Source organism: Rhinopithecus roxellana, chromosome 15, assembly GCF_007565055.1.
Source record: "Rhinopithecus roxellana isolate Shanxi Qingling chromosome 15, ASM756505v1, whole genome shotgun sequence".
Classification (NCBI taxonomy): domain Eukaryota; kingdom Metazoa; phylum Chordata; class Mammalia; order Primates; family Cercopithecidae; genus Rhinopithecus; species Rhinopithecus roxellana.
Window position 1 is genome coordinate 118,063,093 of NC_044563.1, and position 16,740 is coordinate 118,079,832.

The window sequence follows — 16,740 nt, forward strand, 5'->3', positions numbered from 1 at the left end:
AAAAAGCTGGCTGGACAAGGTGGCTCTTGCCTGTAATCCCAGCACTTTGGGAGGCCGAGGTGGGTGGACACTTTGGGAGGCCAAGACAGGTGGATCAAGAGGTCAGTAGTTTGAGACCAGTCTGGCCAAGCTGGTGAAACCCCACCTTTACTTAAAAAATACAAAAATTAGCCGGGCATGGTGGCGGGCACCTGTAATCCCAGCTACTCGGGAGGCTGAGGCAGGAGAATTGCTTGAACCCGGGAGGCAGAGGTTGCAGTGAGCCGGGATCGCATCACTGCACTCCAGCCTGGGCGACAGAGCAAGACTCTGTCTCAAAAAAAAAAAAAAAAAGAAAAGAAAAGAAAAAAAGCCTCAGGAGCCACAGGGCTTCTCTCTCTCAACTCACCTTGGCAGGACACAGCCTTCCTTTTCTCCCTTCTTGCAGGCCCTGGAGACCCAAACACTGTCTCCTGCCAGGGCCAGTGCTACCACTGTTTCAGCTCACGGAAGAGTGGGTTTTTCTCCACCCTCTCCAATTGAAAAGCTGACTTTTGCCCCCAAAGATGTGCAGATCTTGGTGTCAATGTGCAGCATTCTATAGCCAGACATAGGATTTGGGTCTCCTGACAGTCTGGAGTTATTTGTGCCTCCTATGTCTTCTGCTAACATGGGTCAAGGAGAACCTGCAACAACAGTTCAGGGAATGAGCCTAGGTATGAGGAGAAACTTGGTGGCTGTCCTGCATCTTCAGCCAGTTTTGACCAGGTCTGGTTACCCCAGTGTTCCAACTCTCTGTTGCTACAATAACCCAAAACTTACTGGTTTAAAACAGCAACAATCGGCTGGGGGTGGTGGCTCACACCTGTAATCCCAGCACTTTGGGAGGCCGAGGCTGGTGGATCACTTGAAGTCAGGAGTTTAAGACCAGCCTGGCCAATATGGTGAAACCCCGTTTCTATTAAAAATACAAAAAAAGTTAGCCGGGCATGGTGGCGGGCACCTGTAATCCCAGCTACTCGGGAGGCTGAGGCAAGAGAATCGCTTGAACCCGGGAGGCAGAGGTTGCAGTGAGCTGAGATTGCGCCACTGCACTCCAGCCTGGGTGACACAGTGAGATTCCGTCTCAAAACAAATAACAACAACAAACCCAGCAACAATCATCTTTATTCCTTGCGGGTCTGGTGGAGCACTAGGTTCAGCTAGGCAGTTTTCTTTTTTTTTTTTTTTTTTTTTTTGAGGCGGAGTCTTGCTCTGTCGCCCAGGCTGGAGTGCAGTGGCGCAATCTCCGCTCACTGCAAGCTCCGCCTCCTGGGTTCACGCCATTCTCCTGCCTCAGCCTCCCGAGTAGCTGGGACTACAGGCGCCCGCCACCTCGCCCGGCTAATTTTTTGTATTTTTAGTAGAGACGGGGTTTCACTGTGTTCGCCAGGATGGTCTCGATCTCCTGACCTTGTGATCCGCCCATCTCGGCCTCCCAAAGTGCTGGGATTACAGGCTTGAGCCACCGCGCCCGGCCGCTAGGCAGTTTTCATTCAGGGCCACTCACACAGTTGCAGTCAGACAGAGGCCATGCCTGGTGTCCTCCTGAAGGCTTCCTCACATCCACGTCACTGGCAGTGATGCTGGTACCTCAGCTGGGGCCAGGCCAGCTTCGTGGCCCCACAGCTTGTATGGCTGAGCAAGGTGCCACACTTGGAAGAGCCCTGTGCTTGGTTTACAGCTCTAAATTCTTAGAACAGTAGGCTCCACATTTTCTTTTTTCTTTTTTTTTTTTTTTGAGACAGGGTCTCACCCTGTCACCTAGGCTGGAGAGCAGTGGCACGATGTCAGCTTGCTGCAACCTCTGCCTCCCAGATTCAAGCAATCCTCATGCCCCAGCCTCCCGAGTAGCTGGGACCACAGGTGCATGCCATCACACCCGGCTAATTTTTTTTTTTTTTTTTTTTTTTTTTTTTTTTTTTTTTTTTTTTTTTGAGATGGGAGTCTTGCTCTGTTGCCCAGGCTGGAGTGCAGTGGTGTGATCTCGGCTCACTGCAACCTCCGCCTCCCGGGTTTAAGCGATTCTCCTGCCTCAGCCTCCCGAGTAGCTGGGATTACAGGCACGCACCACCACGCCTGGCTAATTTTTGTATTTTTAGTAGAGACAGGGTTTCACTATGTTGGTTGGGCTGGTCTCGAACTCCTGACCTTAGGTGATCCGCCCACCTTGGCCTCCCAAAGTGCTGGGATTACAGGCGTAAGCCACCATGCCTGACCACTTTTTGTATTTACTTTAGAGACGGGGTTTCGCCATGTTGGCCAGGCTGGTCTCAAACTCCTGGCCTCAAGTGATCTGCCTGCCTCAACCTCCCAAAGTGCTGGGATTAAAGGCATGAGCCACCACGCCCGGCCCCTCCACAATTTCATTTTGCACTGGACTCTGCAAATGATGTAGCTGGTCCTGACTAGGGCTGTTGGCCACAATATTTACATGTGGCCTTTCCATGTGACCCAGGCTTCCTCACAGCCTGATGGCTAGGCTCCAGGGATGAGGGTTTCAAGAGAGAGATCCAAGCAGCAGTGGCATCACCTTTCAATGACCTAACGTAACTCCTCCTTTGCATGAGGACTGGCAAGGTCACATTATAAGAAGAGCACGTGGGATAGGAGATGACACAGTCACATTTGAAAATGCAATTTGCCACATCAGGTCATGAGCAGGTCACCTCCTGGTCCAGCTGCAGAAGGGGCCCAGGGGATTCAGTTCTGCCTTCTAGGAAGGCCAGTGTTGGGATCTTAGAGCCCTGTTGGGAAAAAGGCCAGGGGAGAGTTGGGAACTTGGTCTTCGCAAGCACTCCCAGCTTCCCCTCTCCGGGGTCACTTACCAAGTGCTCAGAGGAATTGGAACCAAGAGCAGTGGGGCCAGGAGCGTGACCAGGAGCCCTAAAGTCGGCTCCCCTGGAGGGCTGAAATCTCCGAGAAAGGCAAGGACTCAGCACCCAGACGTATGTTTCTCCTGCTGGCATCTCTGCTTGGCTAACATTCCTCCTCTTTCATTTCTCCCTGGGGCATGTTGTTGTCTTTCTCATTAACTTCCCCTCAACTCCCAGCAAGGTCCCTGGACTGTGAGCTTTGCTAATTCCCTGTAATCCACTGGCAAAGCAGGAAGCTAATTAAATTGTGAGCTGTGTGCTCCCTCTGTCAGTCTGTGAATCTCTCTTCTCAGTCCCTCTCCCATCTGTCTCTTCCCTTCTCATTGCCCCTGGATAGTTTACTTTCATCTGGACACTTTCAGTATTTTCTCACCCATCTGCCTGCCTCTCCCCTCTTCTTTCTCCTGCCTTTCAATCTGCAGAGTAATCTTCTTAAAATACGGCTTTGAGCACACCTTCTTTTCCTCTACTGTAAGGTAAAAGCTCGTTAGCTCAGCAGTTAAGCCCCACACTCCTTACCTGCCATAACTTCCCATCACAAACCCTTCTCCACAACCAAGCCTGGTACATTTCCTTCCCTAAGCTCCACCTATGCCACCTCCTCACCTTGGCTCACATTCTTATCTTTGACTGGATTCCACCCCCTCACTCCTCCATCTCCACTCCAACTCACCCTGTCAAAATCCTCACCATTATTTAGAAAGAGCCTCTTCCGGCCGGGCGCGGTGGCTCACACCTGTAATCCCAGCACTTTGGGAGGCCGAGACGGGCGGATCACGAGGTCAGGAGATCGAGACCATCCTGGCTAACATGGTGAAACCCTGTCTCTACTAAAAAAATACAAAAAACTAGCCGGGCGAGGTGGCGGGCGCCTGTAGTCCCAGCTACTTGGGAGGCTGAGGCAGGAGAATAGCGTAAACCTGGGAGGCGGAGCTTGCAGTGAGCTGAGATCTGGCCACTGCACTCCAGCCCGGGCGACAGAGCGAGACTCCGTCTCAAAAAAAAAAAAAAAAATTATTGTTGTCGGCCGGGGTGCAGTGGCTCACGCCTGTAATCCCAGCATTTTGGGAGGCTGAGGCAGGTGGATTACTTGAAGTCAGGAGTTCAAGACCAGCCTGGCCAACCCGTCTCTACTAAAAATACAAAAATGTGGTGGCACATGCCTGTAATCTCAGCTACTCAGGAAGCTGAGGCAGGAGAATTGCTTGAACCCAGGAGGCGGAGGTCGCAGTGAGCCGAGATCGCACCATTGCACTCCAGCCTGGGTGACGAGCGAAATTCCATCTCAAAAAATAAAAATAAAAATATATAAAAATTATTGTTGTCTATTAGCTGCCACGTGGCAGCAGGCTGAGGGGGGAGGATCACTTGAGCCCAGGCTGCAGTGAGCCAAGATCGTGCCACTGCACTCCAGCCTGGGTGACAGAGTAAGAACCTATCTCAGCCGGGCACGGTGGCTCAGGCCTGAAATCCCAGCATTTTGAGAGGCCGAGGCGGGCAGATCACCTAAGGTCGGGAGTTTGAGAACAGCCTGACCAACATAGAGAGACTCCCTTCTCTACTAAAAATACAAAATTAGCCGGGTGTGGTGGCACATGCCTGTAATCCCAGCTACTCATGAAGCTGAGGCATTGGAAAATCACTTGAACCCGGGAGTGGGGGTTGCGGTGAGCCAAGATCGCTCCATTGCACTCTAGCCTGGGCAACAAGAGTGAAACTCCATCTCAAGGAAAAAAAAAAAAAAGAGCCCATCTCAATTTATATATATTTGAATATTAATTTTTTTAACTTTATTATTTTTTTAAAGTGATGGGGTCAGCTGGGCACAGTGGCTCACACCTATAATCCCAGCACTTTGGGAGGCCAAGGCAGGCAGATCATGAGGTCAGGAGTTCAAGACTAGCCTGACCAACATAGTGAAACTCCATGTCTACTAAAACTACAAAATATGGCCGGGCGCGGTGGCTCAAGCCTGTAATCCCAGCACTTTGGGAGGCCGAGACGGGCGGATCACGAGGTCAGGAGATCGAGACCATCCTGGCTAACACGGTGAAACCCCGTCTCTACTAAAAATACAAAAAAACTAGCCGGGCGAGGTGGCGGACGCCTGTAGTCCCAGCTACTCGGGAGGCTGAGGCAGGAGAATGGCGTAAACCCGGGAGGCGGAGCTTGCAGTGAGCTGAGATCTGGCCACTGCACTCCAGTCCGGGCGACAGAGCGAGACTCCGCCTCAAAAAAAAAAAAAAAAAAAACAAAAAAAAAAAAAAAAAAAAAAAAAAAAAAAAAAAAAAACTACAAAATATTAGCCGGGCGTGGTGGCGTACCCCTGTAATCCCAGCTACTCAGGAGGCTGAGGCAGGAGAATTGCTTGAACCCGGGAGGCAGAGGTTGCAGTGAGCTGAGATCACAGCATTGCACTCCAGCCTGGGCAACAGAGCGAGAGTCTGTCTCGAAAAAAAAAAGAGAAAGAGATGGGGTCTCACTCTGTTGCCCAAGCTGGTCTCAAACTTCCGAGCTCAAGCAATCTTCCCACCTGGGCCTCCCAAAGTGCTAATATTACAGGTGTGAGCCACCATGCCCAGCCATACCCATCTCAATTTAAAAATAAATAAAATAATTGTTGTTTAAGACCAGCCTGGGCAATGGAGTGAGACCTCGTCTCTACAAAAAATTTTTTTAAAAATTAGCCAGGCACGGTGGCCTGCACCTGTAGTCCTAGCTACCTGGGAGGCTGAGGTGGGAGAATCACTTGAGCCGCGAGGTAAAAGCTGCAGTGAGCCAAGATCATACCACTGCACTCCAGCCCAGGTGACACATCAAGACCTTGTCTCAAAAATAAATAAAATTGTGGCTGCAAAACAAGAGAGGAGGGAGCAGGAACTATAACCAGCCTATGGCTTTTCTCTGGATCCTGCTGCCACCTCTTCTTAATTCCCATTCTGGAGCCCAACTATCTGCCTTACACCTACCAGCTCATGGCACCATCTTTCTCTATATCCCTTTCCCAGTGGCTTCCTCCCTATCCCAGTCCCCTGATGCAAATCCTGATGTCATCTGCCCCAGCCACCTATCTCTACCTCAACCCTGACTTATCTGGTGAGAACTCTTGTGAATCCAGGGAGTGTCAAATCCCAGCCTGAATCGAACCTCAACTGGGATTATATTATCCTATAACATACCTTCTCCCCTCTCCTCCCCTCCCACCATTGGAATCACACCCTCAGGAGAACAGCCCCACTCTTCTGGTCCAGAAGGGGCCCATGGCCCTAAGAAGGACCACAGGTTGGCTTTTGGCCTCCCCCAGCTCTCCTTCGACATCCCTGTGTTGCTCATCCCACCCTTACCCTGCCTCTTGTCCTCCTCACAGTCCTGTGGCCAAAGCTTTTCAAGCTGGTGAAGGAGACAGTTGTGATCTGACAAGGGCTAGACGGGTGCTTCACCCTCTGTCAACAAATACCCTCATTATTCAGCTTGAAACACCTCCATTCATTCCTTTCTATTCAGGCACATATTTGTTAATTCATTCCATCATTCACCTAGCACCATTGAAGCGGAGCCAATCACCTCTACCAACATCTTCCTAGAGACAAATAAATTAACTGGGGTTGGGTAACTTTGAGAGCTCCAAAAGGAAAGCTCCAGAGGACGAGGGGTCCGCAGGGGTTCAGGCCTCTCGGGGACCACAGAGCAGACCTGCGGCAGAGGCAGGATTAGAGCCTATGGCTCCAGAGTCCACCAGGGCCAGGCAGAGGGCACCAGCTCTTGGCTGCTGAGAGTAGAGCGCTTCGAAAGTCATCCACTCAGTCAACATCTACTGAGTGCCAGGCAGTGTCATCACCTCTACAGCCATCATGGGAGAGAACAGCAGCCTAGAGAAAGGGAGTCTGAGCCCCCCACCCCATGGGCTCGAAGTCCAGAGTAGAGGCCAACACTAGTGCCTCTGTTGAGTGTTACCGCGGGAAGACCGCTGTTCCCAGCCCGGGTGCCCTGCTGGACTCCTGCTAGCCTGGCCCCAGCGAGGCAGGGTGTCAGTTTCCCTCTCCAGAGGCCTTTCTTGCCCACCTATTGCCCTTCTCAACCCTGTTCCTTCTTGCAGGAGCAACCTTTCCAGCAGAAAATTCCATTCTACCCCAAGGACTCTTCTCCTTACTGCCCCTCTCCCAGGGGGATGCACACTGCCTTCTCCCTCTTTCCTAACGGATGGTGGGCATTTTCCGATTTGGAGGTGAGGAAGAAAAACTAGGTTATTTTCAGCTCTTCCTTTACTGGCAACATTGACCCATTTATCCTTCTCTTCCTTCAGACCCCTCCCCCAAGGCCACTCAGCTTGGACATCTGTCCCAGCCAAAATCTCACCTTCCACTGTCCTTACAGCCCAAAGGCTAGTCCAGTCTCTGAGTCCAGCTCTAGCCCTCTCACCCCACACCAGGAAGGAAGCTGGACTGTAGAGCGCTCTGGGCCACCCTGCGTTAGCCGCTGCCTCTGGCCTCAGTTTCCCCAACTGCCCAGATTAATGATGCCTGCTGTCTAGACCCAGAGGACGAAGCTCTAAGGAGGTCAGATGAGGAAGGGTCCAGTGCTCGGCGCAGGCTCCGTGCGGAGCCCCTAGGCCCCGCAGCTCGCCCCTCCCTCTCCCCCTACTCCCCTCCTCTCCCCCGCCTCTCCTCCCGCCTCTCCGCTCGCTCGGCTCCCTCTCTGGCTGACCTTCCCTTTCCCTCACGCCTCCCCACGCCCGGCCCGGGGCCCCAGCACCCTGTCCGCTGCCGCCTCAGAGCCGGGAGAAGCAGCCGGAGCCCCCGCCGCCCCCGCCGCGGCGCGGGCGGTCAGTGCGCAGCCCGGCGCCCGCAGCCCGCAGCTCGCAGCCCGCAGCCGGATCGCGGGCTCAGACCGAACCCGACCCGACCGCCGCCCCCAGCCAGGTGAGGGCAGCTCAGGAAAGGCGGGGAGCCGAGGTTTCCCCTTTACTGGAAACGGGGGCTGGGGAGGCGCAGGGAAATTGGGTCCTTTTTTCTTGAAAGGAGGACCTGGGAGCCTTTTCGTGAAACAGGCACAAGTGCTTTCATTCCGAAGGGATGGATGGATGGAGGCAAGGTCTCGGGGGAGAGGGATTGGGATACCCCTTTCTGGTTTTTGTTTTTTAAAAATAAGGATTAATTGGCTTCTGTGAAAGTGGGACTTCTTGGAAGGATGAGGGGCTTCCAAGGTAGGTTGGGGAGGGGGCTCTGGCAGGGCTTGAGGGAGGGGTTAACTGGTGAGTGGTGGGGCAAGGGGGAGCTCTGCAATCCCCTCAGCCTGCACCTCCCGACTTGGCTCCGGGGCTCTGGGTCTGCCCAGTTCTGTGTTCCAGTTTTTCTCTTTGAAGATGACTATTTTGAGCCCCACCTGGACAGAGCCAGGAACAGCCATTTCCTTCCCTGGAGCTATGACACCCACCTGACACACCCTCCCACACCTCTGACCTGCTCAGGGAAGGGGGTTCAGGGAAGGATGAGGACCCAGGGATCTGGGAATTGGACAGTGTGGGTGAAATGGAGGCTGGGTACTGGGCACACAGGAAGACCCTTGGCACTGGTGGGGTGCACCAACCTTTGTCGGGAGGTTGCTGGGCAGCTTCTTCTGGGGCATGACCCACTAGGAAAGCAGCGGTGTCAGGAAAAGCTGAGCTGTTCCCCATGCTCCCAGAAGACAAAACACTAGAGAATGTGCTTGCTTGCTTTTGTTTGGTTTTGCTTTCTTTCTGTCTGCCTCACCCTGGATCCCAAGACTCATTCCCCTGATCTCTCCTAGTTTTGCAAAAAGGTAAACTGAGGCAGAGGACAAATTGGCTGGACATACCTGTGGCTAGGAGGGAAGAGTGACAGAGAGGAAGGCATATGGAATTTGAGTCAAAAAATCTCAGTGCTCCATGGGTGACCTTGGGCCAAAATGCTTTCCCTTGTTGGGCCTCAGCAGCTTTCTCACCTATAAAATGGGAGAGGGCCCACCTGTCTTGCAGGTTTGCAGAGATCATGTGTCTAAAAGAAATTTGTAAAAGGGAATGTACTGGACACTTGTGAGGTGCCGTCTTCACCACCGTGGATGGCCCCTTCCCTCCTCCCTGTCCTAACCAAGGGTATCACTAACCCATAGGACACCTTTGTGAGAATTAGAAAAGGCACCTCCTCTGGAAGCAGACAGCATTCAGTTGGGTTAGCAACTTGGGGTCTTTATTATGAGAATGAGAAGGTGGCATACTTTATCCCAGGTGCTGCTCTAACATGTGGAGTGTGAACTAGATTCTAGCTAGGATGTTCTGCACATCTACACGTGGCAACCCCTCTCAGCAGGGCCCTGACACAGAGCTACACATACTTACAGGGTATTTTCTAAAGCAGCCCACATCCCAGGCTGTCTCCAGCTCATTTCTTTCCTGTTTCTACATCAGGGCCTTTGGGTATTCAAGCCCCAAAGTGCATGCCCTACTAGGAAGCAGGATGGAATCCCTACATCAGACAGTGACTCCTTTGAGTCAAGCAGTGCCTTCACCAAGCTCTCAGGGGTAGGAGTGACTGAGTCCCTAAACCCTTACATCAAGAACTGGACCAGATCACTTTTGTCAGGGCAACCAACAGAAGCATCTGCACCCCTCAGCACTGCCATTGACAAACCATGTTCACACCTATCTCAGAGCACCCCCACAGCAAGCCTGTGTGTGAGGTCTCCTCCCCATTTACATGGAGGAAGCCACGCCCAGAGAAGTTAGGGTACCTGCCCAGGGTTTCACAGTGTGAGTGGTAGAGCCAGGACCCGAACCCAGATCTGGCTGGCTGTCCTCTCCAATCCATCACTCCCAAGGAACAAAGCTGCTGACTTCACAGCCTTGCCAAAGCCCTGCTGGAATTGTTGCTCTCCCTGTCCATCCCCGGTAGCACCTGGCTCGCCACTCCTTCCCCTGAGTAACCAGCCTCCAAGCAAAGAGAAAGGAGTCACCTTCTCTTTTACTCTGATTTCACTGGGGAGCAAGCTACCTCAAAGCCCAACTGTTCTCGCCTCCTCTGTGCAGGAAGGGCCCCTGGTGAGGCCAGGAAAGGGGTCAGGGAGCAGCGATTTCCTTTCCTGCTCAGAGGGGTCTTAAACAGTAATGGTCATGCAGAGCATTGACACAGAAAGCCAGTGCCTGCGTGAGTAGCAGACCAAGGACCATAAAATAACCACAGGAAAATGCAGCCAACTGGAGCTGAGGGGAACTCAGAGATCCCCCTGAATCCCCCAGGTTACCAGGGCCCCTGGGTGTCAAACAGGAGGTGTAGGGGCGAGCCAAGCAGACAGGGCTGTAGGCTTCTTCAACCAGAGTGTTTCTGCTGGTCTGTGTGCAAGCTTTCACTTAAGAAAGGGGTTTCAGCCGGGTGCAGTGGCTCACGCCTGTAATCCCAACACTTTGGGAGGCCGAGGCGGGCAGATCACAAGGTCAAGAGATTGAGATCATCCTGGCCAACATGGTGAAACCCTGTCTCTACTAAAAATACAAAAATTAGCTGGGTGTGGTGGTGCATGCCTGTAGTCCCAGTTACTTGGGAGGCTGAGCCAGGAGAATTGCTTGAACCTGTGAGGCGGAGGTTGCCGTGAGCCGAGATCGAGCCACTGCACTCCAGCCTGGCAACAGAGCCGGACTCTGTCTCAGAAAAAAAAAAGGGGGCGTAGGGGAGGGGTGGTTTCAAGGCCTGGCATGATGGTTCACGCCTGTAATCCCAGCACTTTGGGAGGCTGAGGCAGGTGGATCACTTGAGGTCAGCTCAAGACCAACCTGGCCAACGTGGTGAAACCCCATCTCTACTAAAGATACAAAAAATTAGCTGGGCGTGATGGTGAGTATCTATAATCTTAGCTACTCAGGAGGCTAAGGCAGGAAAATTGCTTGAACCCGGGAGGCGTAGGTTGCAGTGAGCTGAGATCAGGCAATTGCACTCCAGCCTTGGTGACAGGGCGAGACTCTGTCTCAAAAAAAAAAAAAAAAAAAGCCAGGGGAGGTTTCAGTGTGTGGGTATGCACACACACACACAGAGGTTTGGAGACTCCTAGCTTAATCCAGTGGTTCTCAGCATGTGGTCCTTGGATCAGCAGCATCACCATCATCCAGAAACGTATTAGAAATACAAATTCCTAGCCAGGGATGGTGGCTCACGCCTGTAATCCCGACACTTTGGGAGGCCCAGGTGGGCGGACTGCCTGAGCTCAGGAGTTCGAGACTAGCCTGGACAACACGGTGAAACCCCGTTCTCTACCCAAAATACAAAAGAAGTTAGCCGGGCATGGTGGTGCACGCCTGTAGTTCCAGCTACTGGGGTGGATGAGTCAGGAGAACTGCTTGAACCCGGGAGGTGTAGGTTGCAGTGAGACGAGATCATGCCACTGCACTCCAGCTTGGTTCACAGAGTGAGACTCCGTCTCCACAAAAAAAAAAAAAAAAAAAAGAAATGCAAATTCTCGCTACTTGGGAGGCTGAGGCAGGAGAATCGCTTGAACCGGGGAGGCAGAGGTTGCAGTGAGCCGAGATTGGGCCATTACACTCCAGCCTGGGTGACAAGAGCAAGACTCCATCTCAAAACAAACAAAGAAATGCAAATTCTCAGGCCCATCCCAGAACCTACTGAATGAACTCTGGGGATGGGGCCCAACTATGTATGTTTGAACACGCCCTCCAGGTGACAGTGAGGCTCGCTAGAGTTTGAGAAGCACTGAGCTAGTGCAAGGATGTAGGAAAATTGAAACCTACTTGTGGGTCTAGGGCAGGGCTGGGAAGAGAACCCTTGTCTCCCGGTGGAGAGGTGGAGAGCCGAAAGTTCGGAGGCCGCCCCTGCCAACCCTCCTCTCCCGCCCCTCCGTCTCCCTCCCAGGCTCCATGCTGCCGCTTCTGCTAGGCCTGCTGGGCCCAGCGGCCTGCTGGGCCCTGGGCCCGGCCCCCGGCCCGGGCTCCTCAGAGCTGCGCTCGGCCTTCTCGGCGGCACGCACCACTCCCCTGGAGGGCGCGTCGGAGATGGCGGTGACCTTCGACAAGGTGTACGTGAACATCGGGGGAGACTTCGACGCGGCCACGGGCCAATTCCGCTGCCGCGTGCCCGGCGCCTACTTCTTCTCCTTCACGGCTGGCAAGGCCCCGCACAAGAGCCTGTCGGTGATGCTGGTGCGGAACCGCGACGAGGTGGAGGCGCTGGCCTTCGACGAGCAGAGGCGGCCCAGCGCACGGCGCGCCGCCAGCCAGAGCGCCATGCTGCAGCTCGACTACGGCGACACAGTTTGGCTGCGGCTGCATGGCGCCCCGCAGTACGCGCTGGGCGCGCCCGGCGCCACCTTCAGCGGCTACCTGGTCTACGCCGACGCCGACGCCGACGCGCCTGCGCGCGGGCCGCCCGCGCCCCCCGAGCTGCGCTCGGCATTCTCGGCGGCGCGCACGCGCAGCCTGGTGGGCTCGGACGCCGGGTCCGGGCCGCAGCACCGGCCGCTAGCTTTCGACACCGAGCTCGTCAACATTGGCGGCGACTTCGACGCGGCGGCCGGCGTGTTCCGCTGCCGACTGCCCGGCGCCTACTTCTTCTCCTTCACGCTGGGCAAGCTGCCGCGTAAGACGCTGTCGGTGAAGCTGATGAAGAACCGCGACGAGGTGCAGGCCATGATTTACGACGACGGCGCGTCGCGGCGCCGCGAGATGCAGAGCCAGAGCGTGATGCTGGCCCTGCGGCGCGGCGACGCCGTCTGGCTGCTCAGCCACGACCACGACGGCTACGGCGCCTACAGCAACCACGGCAAGTACATCACCTTCTCCGGCTTTTTGGTGTACCCCGACCTCGCCCCCGCGGCCCCGCCAGGCCTCGGGGCCCCGGAACTGCTGTGAGTCCCGGGCCAGAGAGGAGCCCGGGAGGGCCAGGGGCGTGCATGCCGGGCCGGGCCCGCGGCCCGAACGCCTCGCGCGAGCGCCACGGCCGCCGGGCGCGCCTGGACTCTGCCAATAAAGCGGAAAGCGGGCTTGCACAGCGCCCGGCAACCCAGGCCCCTGCGCTGTCTTGACTGCGACGCATTCGCTGGGGCAGGCGGGATAGGCACTGACTACTGCGGGCCCGCAGGCCCAGGGAAGGGGTTGGAGGTTGGAGAGCAGGGTCCCCTCAGACCCTGGGAGGGTGAGGAGGTGGAAATTTGGTGGAACTACATTCGCCTAGTCCGTTGGGGGCCTCCCTTTCATATCCCTACCTGGTCCAGCCCTCTGACTCATCATTGACCTACGACCTCAGCCTTAGCCCCCGGCTGATGCCTTTCTGTGACAAGGAACAGCACCCCATTACCCCACTGGGGGCATGAGATTCAAGGACACAGTGCATTCCTTCTTCCAGCAGGGCATGGGAATGGGATGAGGAGTTGACACCTGGTTGCCCTGACTCTTGCCTTCCCAGGATGGGGAGAGTGATTTGCCCAGAGCAGGAGTTAGACCGCTTATTCCGACATAGAATGACACAGGCTCCCGGAGGCCGAAACAGAACATTTTATGAGAAGAGCAACACAGAATCAGGGCCACACCTGGCCCAGCCCACCTCCGCTTGTCTCTGCTTGGTCTGCCAGCCTTACTCCCCCATCTGAGGTGTTCACCCGACGCTTGTTGAGATATGGCCTCCCTACCCCAAAAGAGAAAATGTTCCTCCCTCCCCCTGTTTCCCTCCAGTCCTCCAACGGACAGAACTCAAAAAGTCTATTCTCCCAACCCAGATGGGAACTTGGAGGCTCAGGGACCCCAGATCCTTGGTTGTGCCTAAAAGGGGGTGCTCTGCACCTAGGATTCCTGTGAATTCCACAGGACCTATCACAGACTGCCAGGGTAGGAGTTGGAAGGTCTGACCTGGCCTTACTTGGGGCAGCTTCCCTTTCAGCATCTCTTGAACACACTTCTCAACCCTGAGCACACACACACACACTGCCTGCAAGTCGTGCCCTTAGCTCTGTGGCCACTCCTTGCGACCCACAGCCTGGGTTCTTAGCCTCTCAAGATCCAGGAAACAAGATCGATTGGGTCGGGGTAAGCAGAGAGGGGTTGTCCAGGGTGCAAGCCAAGCCCAGAGATCTGAACACAGTGGAAAAAACTGGATGCCAGACAGAAGCCCCTGCCCAAGATGGGTCTGCCTGGGGGATTGAGGAGGAGATGGGAGGGGTTAATAGCGGGTGAAAGAGCAAAAGGGGGAGTCAGGGGAAGGGGTCAAGGATGGAGGCCCAGGACCCTAGGGAAGGGGGCTGGTCCTGGGGGCAGAAACCCTTGCATAGGTCCCAGAGTGTTTCCTGTGCCAGGCGAGTGAAGACCTGGGCCCAGCGGCCCCTTTCCTCAGCCTCACTAGCTGCGTGGAGCCGGTAGACGCAGGACAGTCCTGTGAGGAGCAGATGTTCAAAGTCCCAAGTGCTAAGAGGAGGCCCCTTCCGCAGGTCCTGGAGCTGCTGCAGCCGCTGCTCAGCGCCCTCCAAGTCACTGGGCACGTGGTGCTGCAGGAGGAGCCTGAGTCGGCGGCCTGGGTGTGTGGACGCTAGTTCCTCATCCTGGATGTGCAGCTGCCCCATGACATCCAGCTCCAGCCCAGCCCAGAGCAGCTGCAAGGGGAGGCATGTAAGGGGTGGGCTGTGGCTTGGGGAGCAGGGCGGGGAGCAAGAGTGGGCTGGGGGAGGGGGCAGAAGCAGGCAGCAGGACCCATGCTGGCTTGTCCCCGCCAACCCCTAGCAGGTCCACCCTGAGACATCCCCCTTCCCAACCCTGAGCTTAGGGACCTCTGGACATGCCACCCTCACGTCCCAGGCTGGGAGGAAAGACCTCAAACATCACTTCCGGGGCCTCTGGCTTCTGCAGGCCACCTCCCACGCTGGTGCTGTCCATGGGCTGCCCTGGGGCAGCAGAGAGGAGTCAGGCCCCTGCCATGCTACACTGTGAACACCCCAGCCTCCCAGAAGTGTCCCTCTGCTGCGTGGTAGAGGTCCCGAGTGCTTCATCATTCTACAAAAGGGCAGGAATGCCATCCCATGCCCCCGTTTCCCCTCCCTCTCATGCACACACATGCACACTGACATTGACTCTCCCAGGCATAGGTCTTCTGATCTCAAAAGCATCATTCCAAGCGTAGTTACCATGTTGGCAAATGCCCAGGACTCCTCCTCTAAATTGCACAATGCCCTTGGTAAAGAGCTCCAGGCCAACGGGTCACAAGACCCTTCCCCACCCTCCTCCTCTCCCTGTAATCATCTGAGGACAGAGTCACCTAAAACAGTGCCAGTGACTCTCAAGGACCTCTTTGGGAAGAGCCTACTCTCCCTGCTCCTTCTCAGCAGTAAGGGAGGGAGGAGGAGGACAGGGCAGGGAGGACAAGGCAGGGGAGGATGTGAGGCAGGGACCACAGGGCAGGGGAGGATGTCTGTGGCAGCTCCCTCCGGCCCACACCTTGGGGTATTGCCTCACCCTTGTAATGTTTGTTCCAAGCCAAGACAGGTCAAGAGACCCTGCTTTGGGGATCAGTGGGAATGAGCCCAGGGCCAGCATTAAGAGCACCTAGGGCTATCTCCCTAGTTGTCACCTGTATCTTTCCAGTTCTGGGGCGGGGGGCGGCCCACATTGTCACCCACCACAGCACACATCAGCCTGGTACCCACCATGCCCATACTTCTATGCCCGACTAGCCTCAAATAGAGCCAGCTGTTAACTGCTGTCAGCCAGCAGCCTTCCTTGGCTCCTCTCCACCCACCCTGAAGCCCCAGTACCTGCATGGTGCTGGGTTGTAGTCACACCAGAGAGGAGGCAAATGGCTACCACCAGGCAAGCCAGGAGCTGCAGGGTCGCAGCCATGCTCCACCACGTCCTCTGAGTTTCACTCTGTTCAGCAGTTCTCTGCTCCCTCATCTGCCTGCCATACACCTCGGCTCCAACTTTCCACTGCAGGCTGCTCCAGAGCTCTGTAATGCGTGTGATTCTTCAATGCTGAACAGGGAGGGGCTGGCTGTGGCCTCGGTCACCTCCCATGGGCTCTTTCCATCCTTTAGAAATGGGGAATCTTTGGTTGTTGGCAGGAGCCTGGCTCCCTGCTTGTCAGGCCCTCAGCCTGTTCCTGCCCAGCTGGGTGGTATGCTTAGTTAATAGGAAAAAGGTGTTTGGTAGCAAATAGCTCTAGCTTGGCCCTCCCAAAGGGTAGGAGAGAACCCAGGCGGTAAGACCATCTTACTGTCTGCACCCTCAAAATATCCTGCAACTGAGACCAGCCCCGACACCCAGTCTGGCCCAGCCCAGCCTCTGTGGAGCCCTTCAGCTGCCAAAAGCGTCAGCTGCAAAGTCTTCCAACTGCATGGCGGGCTGGCCCGGCAGCCCTACATACAGGCAGAGCCAAGCACTCCCATCTCAGGCACGCCGCCGCAGGCTGAACAGACCCGTAGACCAGCTGGACTAAGGAGTACTGTCTCCTGGCAGACAGACAAATCTGCAACTCCTGAGTGGTTTTTGCCCCAGCCCTGGGACCTCTTATTTCCTAACAACATTCTTAATTCAGGGTGGGCACGGTGGCTCATGCCTGTAATCCCAGCACTTTAGGAGGGCAGGACAGGATGGCTTGAGCCCAGGAGTTCAAGACCAGCCTGGGCAACATGGTGAGACCTCATCTCTACAAATAAAAAAAGTAGCTGGGCATAGTGGTACACACCTGTGGTCCCAGCTACTCAGGAGGCTGAGGTGGGAGGATCAACTGAGCCCAGGCAGTCTAGACTGCAGCAAACCATGATCACACTGCTGTACTCACTCTAGCTTGGGCGACAGACCAAGAACCTGTCTCAAAAAACCCCCACCAGCCCAGCGCGGTGGCTCACA

General features: G+C 55.2%; 2 protein-coding genes across 3 annotated transcripts; one reads left to right on the plus strand and one right to left on the minus strand.

The window, feature by feature from the left end:
* Positions 1-7,571: 7,571 nt before the first annotated feature.
* On the plus strand, positions 7,572-12,919 carry LOC115893609 (complement C1q tumor necrosis factor-related protein 4). Its single transcript, XM_030918425.1, has 2 exons — positions 7,572-7,813; positions 11,768-12,919. Exon 2 carries the CDS (start codon positions 11,773-11,775, stop codon positions 12,760-12,762), a length of 990 nt encoding a protein of 329 aa, XP_030774285.1. The 5' UTR covers positions 7,572-7,813; positions 11,768-11,772; the 3' UTR covers positions 12,763-12,919.
* A 476-nt stretch (positions 12,920-13,395) lies between these two features.
* On the minus strand, positions 13,396-16,730 carry LOC104668420 (protein FAM180B). Of its 2 annotated transcripts, XM_010371134.2 has the most exons (3): positions 15,648-16,730; positions 14,710-14,780; positions 13,396-14,492 (listed from the first exon to the last, which is right to left on the minus strand). In XM_010371134.2, the coding sequence occupies exons 1-3, from the start codon at positions 15,784-15,786 to the stop codon at positions 14,097-14,099; spliced, it is 606 nt and encodes a 201-aa protein (XP_010369436.2). In that variant the 5' UTR covers positions 15,787-16,730; the 3' UTR covers positions 13,396-14,096. The 2 variants fall into 2 exon arrangements, with proteins under 2 accessions (XP_010369436.2, XP_030773090.1); XM_030917230.1 differs by lacking the exon at positions 14,710-14,780 and having other exon boundaries at positions 13,396-14,526; positions 15,632-16,730.
* Between the last annotated feature and the right edge of the window lie 10 nt (positions 16,731-16,740).

Excerpts from the sequence above, each read along its gene's own strand:
- LOC104668420 (XM_010371134.2), bottom strand. The coding sequence starts at position 15,786 with ATGAGGGAGCAGAGAACTGCTGAACAGAGTGAAACTCAGAGGACGTGG. Across the intron at positions 14,781-15,647 it reads TACAACCCAGCACCATGCAG|GGCAGCCCATGGACAGCACC; the intron begins GTACTGGGGCTT and ends CTGCTGCCCCAG. Across the intron at positions 14,493-14,709 it reads CCCCGGAAGTGATGTTTGAG|CTGCTCTGGGCTGGGCTGGA; the intron begins GTCTTTCCTCCC and ends CTCCCCTTGCAG.
- LOC115893609 (XM_030918425.1), top strand. The coding sequence starts at position 11,773 with ATGCTGCCGCTTCTGCTAGGCCTGCTGGGCCCAGCGGCCTGCTGGGCC.